Genomic DNA, 12,982 nt, shown 5'->3' with positions numbered 1-12,982 from the left:
ATGATGCAGATATGCTGTTGCAGAGCAAAGGGGTTTTGCCAAGTGGGAATGGAAAAGAGGGCACTTCAGTAAAAGCAAAGGCACTGGAGATTAGAACATCAAGAACTGTTTTGGAGATACAGATCAAGCATTTGATGCAATAAATTTGTAAAGTAGAAACTGAGAGAGAAGATTGCGAAAGTAGTCTGGGATCAGACCACAAAGGTCCTGGGTGCCCATCTAAGGAATTTTAGTAAAAAGAAACCTTTAACTGTTTTTCAAGAAGTGGACAGTTATAAGCAGTCTTTTAAGTAGATATTACTGGCTATTGCAAGCAGGAAAATGTGGGGAGATAGTCTAGTTTACTAGTCAAACACAACTAGCAAATTGACAGATTGCTGTAACCAAGCTATCCTACGCTCTAAACTAAGGCAGTAAGCAATCTGTGCCCCTTGCCCTGACTACCTACTGTCTACTCAACTTAGAAAATTTTCTGCATCCCACTTTTTTGGATCATCCTGACTCCATTGTGAATTGTATACAATCTGGTTATCTTTTGCTTATTTAAGCATAAAAAACAGACAGTGTACTAGAAGGTGTTTCATACATAAACACAATTTAGAAAAAAGTTTTTGTTACAAGAACATAATAATGGAACATTTAGCCAGTTACTGATATTCTCAGAAGAGTATGTGGTTTAAAGGGAAAAAATGACATCACTTATTTCTCAACTAGAATTCCTCATCTAAACCACAGAGTGACTATTTTCTCAATTCTTCCAAGGATGGCACAAAACTAGCACTATTCTAATATACATAAGTTAAAGGAGTCTGTTCAGCATCACATCACCAAGATGGTGGAACAGATGATCCTGGTGTTGCTTCCCCCCACCACCAGTCAACTTACAACTATTAAATCACAAAAACTGACATCTTCTAATCACTGGAACTTGGAGGAAGGGGAACAATCTGCTGAGTCCCTTAAGGCACAGAAATCTGTGGTGAGCGGGAGGAGAAATTACCCCATCAGATCCAGCTCCAGCTTCTCACAGAGCAGCTACCAGCCTACAGAGCAGCTGCCAAAAGACAGTAAAGCTGCAGTAGTGCCCTTTGGTGAAACTACTTGGAGAATGCAAGGGAGAAGGGTGCCCTGACCACTGGCAAAAAAAAAAAAAAAAGCACTTTAGAGTGCACCTATCCCATTTCCCAGGCCACCTAAGCTGCTTGCAAACATCTCCTGTGCCCACGTAGGAGGGAGGGGGCTTCAGCCAACAGGAGGAAGAAACCACCCAGAAGCCAGTGGGTCTTCTCAGAAGACTTATGCGGGGACTGCCCCACAGAAAATGTTTGCAGTGCGAAGAGGGGGAGGGCTGATCCACCAGAGGTCCCTCAGGGAGCAACATAATTAGCTGATCTGCCTTCTTATTGTCATGGTGCCAGACAGTGGAGACCAGGCAATGTAATAGAACTGCTAGGGGCACAATTTTCAGGAAAGACTCAGTCCATGGCCATAATTTCCACACAGCCCAGTGGTCTTTGTGGTAACCCTACAGGACCCAGAAGTGAATAAAAGGCCAACATATGAATTCAGCAAAGTGGAAGGAAACAAAATCAACACACACAAAAACAATAGCATTCCTATATGCCAATAACAAAATATCTGAAGAAGAAATACAGTAATCCCATTCACAATAGCTATGAAAAAAAAAAAAAAGAAAGACCTGGGAGTAAATTTAACAAAGGAGCTGAAAGACATCTACAATGAAAACTATAAAACATTGGTGAAAAAAACTGGAGAAGACATAAATAAATGGATATCCCATGTTCATGGGTTAGAAAAATTAATGTCATCAAAATGTTCATATTACTCAAAGCAATGTACAGATTCAGTGCAATCCCTATCAAAACACCAATGACATTCTTCACAGAAATAGAAAAAACCACTCGTTTCATCTAAAGAAAAGAAAAAAAGATTAATCTTCATAGAAGTAGAGAGCAGAATAATGATTACTAGAGGCTGGGATGGGAGGGGATTGGGGGTCATAGAGAAGTAGAGGACTAATGAGTACAAAACTATTCTACCTGCGCTAAGTGAATCATTGTGCAGTATATGTATGTATTAAAACAACACAGTGTATATTCCAAATATGAACAAGTAAATATTAAAATAAGAAAAAAAAAAGAAAGACAGCCTTAAAGTTTGTATGGAACCACAAAAGACTCCATATAGTAAAAGCAATCTTTAGCAAAAAGAACAATGTTGGAGGCATCACACTTCAAAATATACTATAAAGCTATAGTAAGCAAAACAGCGTGGTACTAGCATAAAAACAGATAAATTGACCAATGAAACAGAATAGAAAACCCAGAAATAAACCTGCGCATCTATAGCCAACTGATTTTCGACAAAGGGGCCAACAATATATGTCGGGTCCGCCGCCGGCCGACAACAGCCCTAGCCTCGTTCCTTTTGGTGGGCAAGCGAATGGCCCAGGATTACTCTTTCCCTTCTGTCCCCTTTGGAAGGAGGCAGGAGAAGAGAGCCATGAAGAGAGGTGAGCACAACCGCCGGCCCCAAACAGCCCCGTTTACAGGACACTCAGACACGGCGGGGGTTCTGTCGAGCAGTTCCGTTTATTATCAAACAAGCACTTGCTTTTAAAGGCAAATGGGGAAGGGAGGTTTTTTTACATAATCTTATCAGCCTAAAGGTCAAGAGAGCATGCATCCTGTCTCAATGCCTAGCTATTGCAACCTCAAGCGCGGAAGCACGTATTTGGCCAATAAGGGCTAAGGCAAGGTTCCCGCAGATACCCCAACCCTACTTCCTCCTGGCGCCGTCTTAGGCTGCCACATTAATACGCCTTTGTGGGCCCATAACGGCGCCGCTTGTAATGTCACTTAAGGTGGCATTAGTTTTTAAAGCCCAACAAATATACACTGGGGAAAAAGCCTCTTCAATAGGTGGTGCTGGGTAAACCAGATATCCACAAGCAGAAGATTGAAACTAGACCCCTATCTCTCACCATAAATAAAAATCAAATCAAAATGGATTAAAGATCTAAATTTATGACCTAAAACTATGAAACAACTAGAAGAAAACATAGGGGAAACACTACACGACGTGGGAGTTGGCAGCGCTTCTTTGAACAAGACTACAAAGGCATAGTAACTAAAGCAAAGATAGACAAATGCAACTACGACAAACTAAAAAGTTTCTGCACAGCAAAGGACACAATGAACAAAGTGAAGAGACAACTTATAGAATGGGAGAAAGTGTTTGCAAATTACACATCAGAGAAGGGGCTAATGTCCAGAATATATAGGGAATTCAAACAACTCAACAGCAAAAAAAACCCCAAACAACCCAATTAAAAACTGGGCAAAGGACCTAAATAGAGATTTCTCAAAAGACGACATACAAATGGCCAAGAGGCACATGAAAAAATGCTCAACAACCCTAATCATCAGGGAAATGCAAACTAAAACCACAATGAGATATCATCTCACTCCAGTTACAATGGCTATTATCAAAAAGACAAAATAAATGCTGGTGAAGATGCAGGGAAAAGGAAACTCTTCTGCATTGTTGGTAGGAATGTAAATTGGTGTGGCCATTGTGGAGAACAGTAAGGAGGTTCCTCAGAGAACTAAAAATTGAACTACGTTATGACCCAGCAATCCCATACTGGACATATACCCAAAGGAAATGAAATCAGTATATTGAAGAGAAACCTGCAATCCCATGTTCATTGTACTATTCACAATAGTCAAGACATAGAATCAACCTAAATGCCCATTAACAGATGAATGGATTTAAAAAACTGTAGCATATACATAATAGAATACTAACCAGCTATTAAAAAAAAAAGAAATCCTGTCATTTGCAGCAACTTAAGAAGAACTGGACACCATCATTTTAAGTGAAGTAACCAGGCACAGAAAGACAAATATCGCATGATCTCACTCACATGTGGAATCTAAAAAAAATAAAGTGGTTCTCATAGCAGTGAAGAATATAATAATGGTTACCAGGAAGAGAGAGAGAGGAAGTGGTGAATTAATGGGTACAAAGTTATGCTATCTACCCTAAGTGAATCGATGTTCATGTGTTGAAACAATACACATTAACCCACAAATACGTACAAATAAACATTAAAAAAAAAAAAAAAGTTCAGTCAATGCATATAATGAATGTCTTGGGGCATTAAGGCTTAATTCTTCCCTGTAATCCAAGTTTCTAAAGGCTGTAAAATGAAGTAAGATTATTTGATTGTGTTAATAAATTCATCAGATTGAGAAATAACTGAAAACTGTTTAAAGAACTGCTATATATGGAGAGCACCTTGAGTGAATATCAATCAGAAAAGCCCTAAATAAATGCATGCATTAGTTTTGATTACTTCTTTCTCTAAACAAAAGTTATTTTTATTATTATTTCACTTCTATGTCTGCCTATTCTTATTTTCCCTACAAATTGGTGTTTTTAATTATTTTGTCTCATCACCCTTTTAATACTCTGCTGCCAGAAAGCCTTTCTAAAACACCCATTTTACCATGTGTCTTTCTTGCTTAAAAGAGAATGATAAAGGATAAAAAATAAATAGAAAAAATAAATGTAAAGCCCTGTAATAACTCACCACGGCAGCTTGAAGTGCTAGAAAGCACATGAACTATATCTTGGAGCTGAGAGGGGGTACAGGGGCTTTTAAGTCATCGGGGTTCATGTCCCAGCCATATAAACATTGTGTGCCCTCGCACACATTTCTAAAATTTCTAAGTCCCAGTTTCCAGGTCTTTAATAAAGAGGTTTACACCTTTTTTTTTTTTTTTTAAATTTTATTTTGTCGATATACATTGTGGCTGATTATTGCTCCCCATCACCAAAACCTCCCTCCCTTCTCCCTCCCCCCCTCCCCCCCAACAATGTCCTTTCTGTTTGCTTGTCATATCAACTTCAAGTAATTGTAGTTGTTATATCTTCTTCCCGCCCCCCCGGTTGTGTGTGTGAATTTATATATTAATTTTTAGCTCCCACCAATAAGTGAGAACATGTGGTATTTCTCTTTCTGTGCCTGACTTGTTTCACTTAATATAGGTCCATCCATGTTGTTGCAAATGGCAGTATTTCATTCGTTTTTATAGCTGAGTAGTATTCCATTGTGTAGATGTACCACATTTTCCGTATCCACTCATCTGATGATGGGCATTTGGGCTGGTTCCAACTCTTGGCTATTGTAAAGAGTGCTGCGATGAACATTGGGGAACAGGTATACCTTCGACTTGATGATTTCCATTCCTCTGGGTATATTCCCAACAGTGGGATGGCTGGGTCGTATGGTAGATCTATTTGCAATTGTTTAAGGAACCTCCATACCATTTTCCATAGAGGCTGCACCATTTTGCAGTCCCACCAACAATGTATGAGAGTTCCTTTTTCTCCGCAGCCTCGCCAGCATTTATCGTTCATAGTCTTTTGGATTTTAGCCATCCTAACTGGGGTTAGATGGTATCTCAATGTGGTTTTGATTTGCATTTCCCGGATGCTGAGTGATGTTGAGCATTTTTTCATATGTCTGTTGGCCATTTGGATATCTTCCTTAGAGAAATGCCTACTTAGCTCTTTTGCCCATTTTTTAATTGGGTTGCTTGTTTTCTTCTTGTAAAGTTGTTTGAGTTCCTTATATATTCTGGATATTAATCCTTTGTCAGATGTATATTTTGCAAATATTTTCTCCCACTCTGTTGGTTGTCTTTTAACTCTTTTAATTGTTTCTTTTGCTGTGCAGAAGCTTTTTAGTTTGATATAATCCCATTTGTTTATTTCTCCTTTGGTTGCCCGTGCTTTTGGGGTCATATTCATGAAGTCTGTGTCCAGTCCTATTTCCTGAAGTGTTTCTCCTATGTTTTCTTTAAGAAGTTTTATTGTTTCAGGGGTATATTTAAATCCTTAATCCATTTTGAGTTGATTTTAGTATATGGTGAGAGGTATGGATCTAGTTTCATTCTCCTGCATATCGATATCCAGTTATCCCAGCACCACTTGCTGAAGAGGCAGTCCCTTCCCCAGTGAATAGGCTTGGTGCCTTTGTCAAAGATCAGATGGAAGTAAGTGTGTGGGTGGATTTCTGGATTCTCTATTCTATTCCATTGGTCAGTGTGTCTGTTTTTATGCCAGTACCATACTGTTTTGGTTATTATAGCTTTGTAGTATAGCTTAAAGTCAGGTAGTATTATGCCTCCAGCTTTATTTTTTTTGCTCAGCATTGCTTTGGCTATGCGTGGTCTTTTATTGTTCCATATAAATGACTGGATAGTTTTTTCCATTTCTGAGAAAAATGTCTTTGGAATTTTGATGGGGATTGTATTGAATTTGTATATCACTTTGGGTAGTATGGACATTTTCACTATGTTGATTCTTCCAATCCAAGAGCATGGGATATCTTTCCATCTTCTTGTATCCTCTCTAATTTCTCCCAGCAGTGGTTTGTAGTTCTCATTATAGAGATTTTTCACATCCTTGGTTAACTCAATTCCTAAGTATTTTATTTTTTTGGTGGCTATTGTAAATGGGCAGGCTTTCTTGATTTCTCGTTCTGCAGGTTCACTATTGGAGAAAAGAAATGCTACTGATTTTTGTGTGTTGATTTTGTATCCTGCTACTGTGCTGAAATCATTTATCAATTCCAGCAGTTTTTTTGTAGAGGTTTTAGGCTGTTCGATATATAAGATCATGTCATCTGCAAACAGGGACAGTTTGACTTCATCTTTTCCAATCTGGATGCCCTTTATTTCCTTCTCTTCTCTGATTGCTCTGGCTAGTACTTCCAACACTATGTTAAATAGGAGTGGTGAGAGTGGGCATCCTTGTCTAGTTCCGGTTCGTAAAGGAAAAGCTTTCAGCTTTTCCCCATTCAGGATGATACTGGCAGTGGGTTTGGCATATATGGCTTTAATTATGTTGAGATACTAGAGGTTTACACCTTTTAAGTGACACATAATAATTGCATATATTTATGGGTACACAGTGATATTTTGGTACATGTATACAATGCGTGATGTTCAAATCAAGGCAATTGGAATATCCATCATTACAAACATTTACTATTTCTTTGGATTGAGAACATCTGAACTCCTCTCTTCTGGCCATCTGAAAATATACCACAAATTATTAGCACTCCTATAGAACTAGAACTTTCTTTAATCTTGCGTTCCCCTTCCTTTTCAACTTTGGCTTAGTTTCAGCCTCAACTAAACACATCTCTTTACTGCTCTTGAATAACTCATAACTCATCTTTCAGCCTAAATTTTTTTTCCTATTTCTTTTTCTTAGAATGCTGCTTTCCTCCTACTCGCCCAAACGAACTCTATTCATCCTTCATGATCTAGAAGACCCAGACCCAATTCATCCATTAGACCTTCCTCAATTCAACCATTTCATACTGATTTAATTCTTCTTTGAAAAAGCCTAGATTTAATGTCATTTTTTGACATTTTTTTCATAAAATTTTTGAGTAGACTGGTGTTCTCATTGGCTATTTATTTTAACTCTGGCAGCAATATAAATAAAGCACTTTTCTACCTTAAAGACTATATCAAAACCAAACTAAGAAACAGACTGCTGAGTTTCTAAAGGCTAAATATACTTATATTCTCATATTCTGGCAATTTTTTTTTGATATGAACATGCTAGCAAAGTGCTTACTAAGTGTTCTGCAAATAGAAGATAATTGATAATATTTGACTGACAAACCAAATGGCATGACTTTCTTCAAGGAACTCAAAAAGCTATCCTAAGACTCTCAATTTTCAAATCATTTTTATGTAATAAGGCAAGTATTATAATTTCCAGTTATATTTGATCAGTGACCTCTGGTTGTATCTGCACACAGAAAATAAAGTTGTAAACGAAAAAATCCATACAGGATAGTCAAGATTTTTTTTAATTCCAGAAATAATTCAATAATTGAAGGAAACAATATTTTTATATGAATGATGAATATAAGTATGTGTATATAGCAGCAAAGATATTTTCATCTATCAAAGATAATCAGTAAAGAATCTGAAAATCATATACACTTTCAGTTAACAGTCCCAGATATGTTTCCCATCTTTGCTATATAAATGCAACAGGGATTAGAGTTATTTAAAATTTTTATATATCAGCAACTTCAGAAAAGTCATACTGCCAAATTAAGAAAATGGCCAATTCACAGTTCATCATAAATATTTAAAGAACATTAAATATGGAGACAGATTTGGGTACAGAATATTCCAGATAGTATGAGAGATAATATAATATTGGATGCTTAGTACCACACTTTTTAAACCAGTGTTCTCAAACACCTACGCTGAAGCAGCCTCCCCCTCCCCTGCACCCTCAGCATTGACAAAAGACCTTAAAGGCTGATGAGAAGAAACATATCTCCAGAAGTAAGAGATCATAACCCAAAACTATACCACAATTTTAACGTTCTTGTAAAAATGCACGCTCTCAGGGGACATGCCACATTTATTCTATAAATTTGCACATCTCTTGACACATAATTAGGTACTCTCAGTGATATGTGTGACCCAGTTTGAGAAGCATTGACTTAAAACAATATGACTATCTGAAAAATATTTTCCTAGATTAGATACCGCCAGAATTTCATTTTATAATGTCTAGGGCATGTAATAATAAAAACTATTTGACATTTGTTGAGTACTAAGTATGCAAAAGGCAATACATTTTTATATCTATAAAATCTCAATTTTCAAAATACAAATATCATACCTGTTGTAATGAAGGAACTGAGGTACAGAGAGATTAAAATAGCTATCCCATGGCCATACAGCTAATATATTTGGTTACTTTGTACCCAGGTGTCTATTACATTACAATCTCTTCAATATTTTATTTTTTACAAAGACCTCCTCTGACCTGTTTTTACCTTACTTTTCAAGAATTTAATGGAGGTACACTGTGACCAGTCAACAGCCACTAATGTCTAAAAAGAAACTTTTCACTTGTGCCAGAACTATAAGACCAATCAACAATGAAGGATGTAGGACTATTTATATTTTAAACAGACAGCAAGATCTAGTCACTAAATCGAGCCAATTCTTAGATCCAAGTAAGACTTGGCACTGTAAATATGATAAGATGTTAATTTCATACTCAAATCGTAGATCTAATGCAAAAGGGCAGCATGGGATGACGGAGAGAACACAGGACCAGAATTTACTTAGCTAGTACCTGTCCTTGAGTAAGTCACTTGCCTTTCTAGGACTTATGTTCAACACATGAAGGAGATGAGTTAGCCAACTTTTAAGTTCCCTTCTATTCATAGGTTTTATATCTTTATAATTTTGCTGCCCACTCATTTCAATTTCTATAGCTAAGTTTCTATTATTCCCAGCTAGTACTTTTTTATTAGCACATCTCTAAGCAATTAATTTTTTTAAATCTACATTTCTGTATACTCAACTTTCAGTCCTTTCTTCTTACCAACTTTCATTTTATAATTACAAATTGAACACATTAAAATTGCTTAAAGAAATGCTGCCTAATAGTAAGTTCACTCTGAGCTCTACTATCAAATGTTTATGATGTCAGCTGCCACTTCAGTATATTTTTCTTTTAAAGATTTGGTGATTTGACATTTGTACTTAAGCTTAAATTATACTGTGTTTTTAATTCAAATATTTAAGTACATTAAAAGCCATAAGTAAAATATGCTACTAACCATTTTCCAGTTTGATTTGCAATCTGCTCTTCTAATTTCTGTAGCTCCAATGTGTACGCCACTATTCGAGCATTGCACACCATGAGATTCTTAACTGCATGTAAAACCTGATCTTTTTGAGTGCTCAGAGAAAGGAGTTTCCATATTCCTTCTCGCATTCGAATTTCTAAGTCTATTTTTTCTTGAATGCTGCAGTCCTAAAAAAAAAAAAAAAAAAAAAAAGAGAAAAACATTTTTTAAAAAGTAGTAGAAATCCAAAATTGTAACATTTCTCTTTACCCCTATTAGATGGAAAAATGTACGAGATATCATTATACTTTTATACATTGGGAAAGAAATGAAGTTGTAATATATGATAGCATAAAAATATAGCTATTTTAAAATGCTTTTTGCAAGACCTTAATTTCTTAGAAATTAAGATAGTCTTTACAATCTAGTGGATGAATAGAACAGAAACAAAGGTGACAAACATTACATGTTCTTAATACAACTGTACTTAGTTCAGTAGTGTCCTCCTAAAATTCAGGTCCCTCTAGAATCTAAGAATGTTTATGTAAAGAAAAATATAACTTTAATATACGCAATTTGCTACTGTAACAAATGCTTGCTGAAAACATTTTAAGTAAAGCAGCTTCTAAGGGGCCATGTAGAGCTCAGGCAGGCCTGGGCACACTAAAAATTCCAAGAAGGGACTGACCCCCACCCGGTTCCAGGAACTGACTAGTTCCTTATCTAAAGGCCACCTGGCCAGACCCCAGGGAAGATAAACGATTGAGAAAGGCGCTGTTTCTTATCAGGGTACCAGCCTGTTAAAGCCTACCCATAAATCTAAAGGCGCCACAGATAACCAACAACTCATCCTGTCACAAAAATCTGTCTAGAAAAACTGTATAAAGAGTACTTGTGTTATGAGCTCAGGGTTGCTTTTGTCCAGGAGACTAAGTGACACCAGCATGCTGGAATAAACTCCTCTCGCTTGATTGCAACGGTCTCTGTCTCATGGTCTTTGTGAAGTGAGCCATTCTGGTGTGTGTGGGATTTGTGCATGGTGCACGGGTCTTACATTTAACCTTATTTGGATATAGGACTATGCAGACGTAATTAGCTAAAATGAGATGATACTGGATTAGAGTAGGCCCTAAATCCAGTAACATGTGTCCTTAGAAGAAGGCCATGTAAAGACAGAGACTGGAGAAGGAACACCAAGAACTGATGGCAACCACCAGAAGCTGTGTGCAAGGAAGTTTTCTTTCCTAAGACCTTCAGAGGGAGCACGGCCCTGCCAATACCTTGATTTCAGACTTCTGGTCCCTAGAACTATAAGAGAATAAATTTCTATTATTTTAAGCTACCCAGACTTAGTCATTTGTTATGGTAGCTTTGGAAAATATACAATAACTAATGTAAATATACCTCACATACATATTACATAAGTTGTATTATGGAATGGCAACATGTGGTTAGTAACACTGAATTAACCAAGGAAAAAGTTTCTGAAAGATCAGATGCTGAATAAAGAAGCCAAGGATTAGCAGCAGGGAGGTAACAAGCTGTTTGTCATGGTAAGCAGTGTAGATAAAATCTCAGAAGCAACAGAGTGAAATGAAAGCACTGTGCTTAGAAAATGTCAGAAAGCTTAGCTACCTGTAAAAGAGATTTAGAATATAGTTCTGGACATATTTATTTTAGTTTTAAGAATCACCATGAAACTACTTAACATTTTAGTTCTGAAAGTCTTATTCCATACAATTATCTTTTAATGGCTTGATTCTACATACAAGTTTCACATGTAATATTAAAATTCTACAAATTGAATGTACAGTTCTGATTTAATTTAGTCACTTTGCAAAAATTACAAATCCTCTTTATTACAAACATGTAATAATGCTTCCAATATGTCTATTTCTAAAATAAAGTAGGGCTGGCCAGTTTCTCAGTTGATTAGAGCTCAGCCTTATAACACCAAAGTCACAGGTTCAGATCCCCATACTGGCCAGCTGCCAAAAACAAAACAAAAAAAGTAAAGTGATCATCCTGGCTTCTGTGGCTAAAAAAAGAAAGAAAAAAACTCCAAAAAACCAAAAAAACAGAACACCATAATTTACCTTCTAGTGGGATCAAAAGATAAATCAAAAAATGTCAATGGAATCTAATAACAAAAGTTTCAAATATTAAAAAGACAGTCTTTTCAAAAAGAAAAAAATCTAAAAGGAGAGCAGATAGTCTATTAAGATTACCTTAAAAAAGAAACTTTAGTAGATGATTTAACTTGACTATCCAAATCCAACTGTACTGCAGAAAATAGGTCTATTTAATTACCTTCTGTAGTTACCACATAAGAACCTTTTCTTGCAGTGTTGTAACTCAAAACTGGTGTACTATATAAATGTAGTCATATGCTGGTTTTCTTTCTTTACACATGACTGAACAACAACTCCATTTCATCATTTTATGACTTAGCCCCAAAGTAAATTCTTCTTTAATATAATTAGCAATTACTTATAAGAATTATCTATGTAACCCATATGTCTATAGAAATAAACTCTGCCAGACTGGTTAGTATTGGAGAGTGCACATAGGGAGCAACTTGAAGCTGGGATGAATAGCTTTACTCTACTACTCAAATATAAACAAATACCATCTGGTGTCACTAAATTCAATTTTGCTTTTTAGATGCTATGATGAGGCAGCCAGTTGAACTAGCACAGTGGTTCTCAAAGCTAGCTGCATATTAGAATCATCTAAAGCAGAGAGGAAAAGCCTTATAAAAGACCTGTGACTTAACCCAAACCAATTAGGGTCTCTGGAGGTGGAGCCTGGGCATTTTTTTTTTTTTTTTCAAGTTCCTCTAGTGATTTAATACCCGGGGTAGAGAACCACTGCTGGACTATTTGAATTCTACAGCAATCTTGAAAGTTGCAACAACCTTAAGGAACCAGCAGGTGGCCACAGCCACATGAAGGAATTAGTTTGTGCTTCTGGGGTTTTTCATCCTGCAAATGAAGACTCTTCTCTCCATCATTTACCGATGAAGACCCCATTAAATTATAGTTTGGGAAATAGTGGAGAAAGGAAATGTAAAGTTGGGTTTTTAAAAAAAACTTCTGTGTAAGACTGAGTTAATATTAATTAAGGAAATGAGGTATATTTCTATTACTATTAGAATTTTATCCTTTAGAGCAGAGGTCAGCAAATTATGGCCTAGCTGGCACCTGCTTTTGTATGTAAAGTTGTACTGGAGCATAGCCATGCCCATTCCTATTGTCTATGGCTATT

At 36.5% G+C, this 12,982-nt stretch overlaps 1 protein-coding gene across 1 annotated transcript in view; it reads right to left on the bottom strand.

The window, feature by feature from the left end:
* The window catches only part of RTKN2 (rhotekin 2), a 71,313-nt gene that overhangs the window by 55,078 nt on the left and 3,253 nt on the right, over nt 1-12,982 (bottom strand). Inside the window, exon 2 of the mRNA XM_063103504.1 lies at nt 9,707-9,903. Coding sequence (XP_062959574.1) covers nt 9,707-9,903 — 197 coding nt within the window. The remainder of the gene's footprint in view (nt 1-9,706; nt 9,904-12,982) is intronic.

This window comes from Cynocephalus volans, chromosome 7, assembly GCF_027409185.1.
Source record: "Cynocephalus volans isolate mCynVol1 chromosome 7, mCynVol1.pri, whole genome shotgun sequence".
Lineage (NCBI taxonomy): Eukaryota > Metazoa > Chordata > Mammalia > Dermoptera > Cynocephalidae > Cynocephalus > Cynocephalus volans.
Note: the sequence above shows the minus strand (reverse complement) of the source record. Positions and strands in the feature narration are given on the sequence as shown.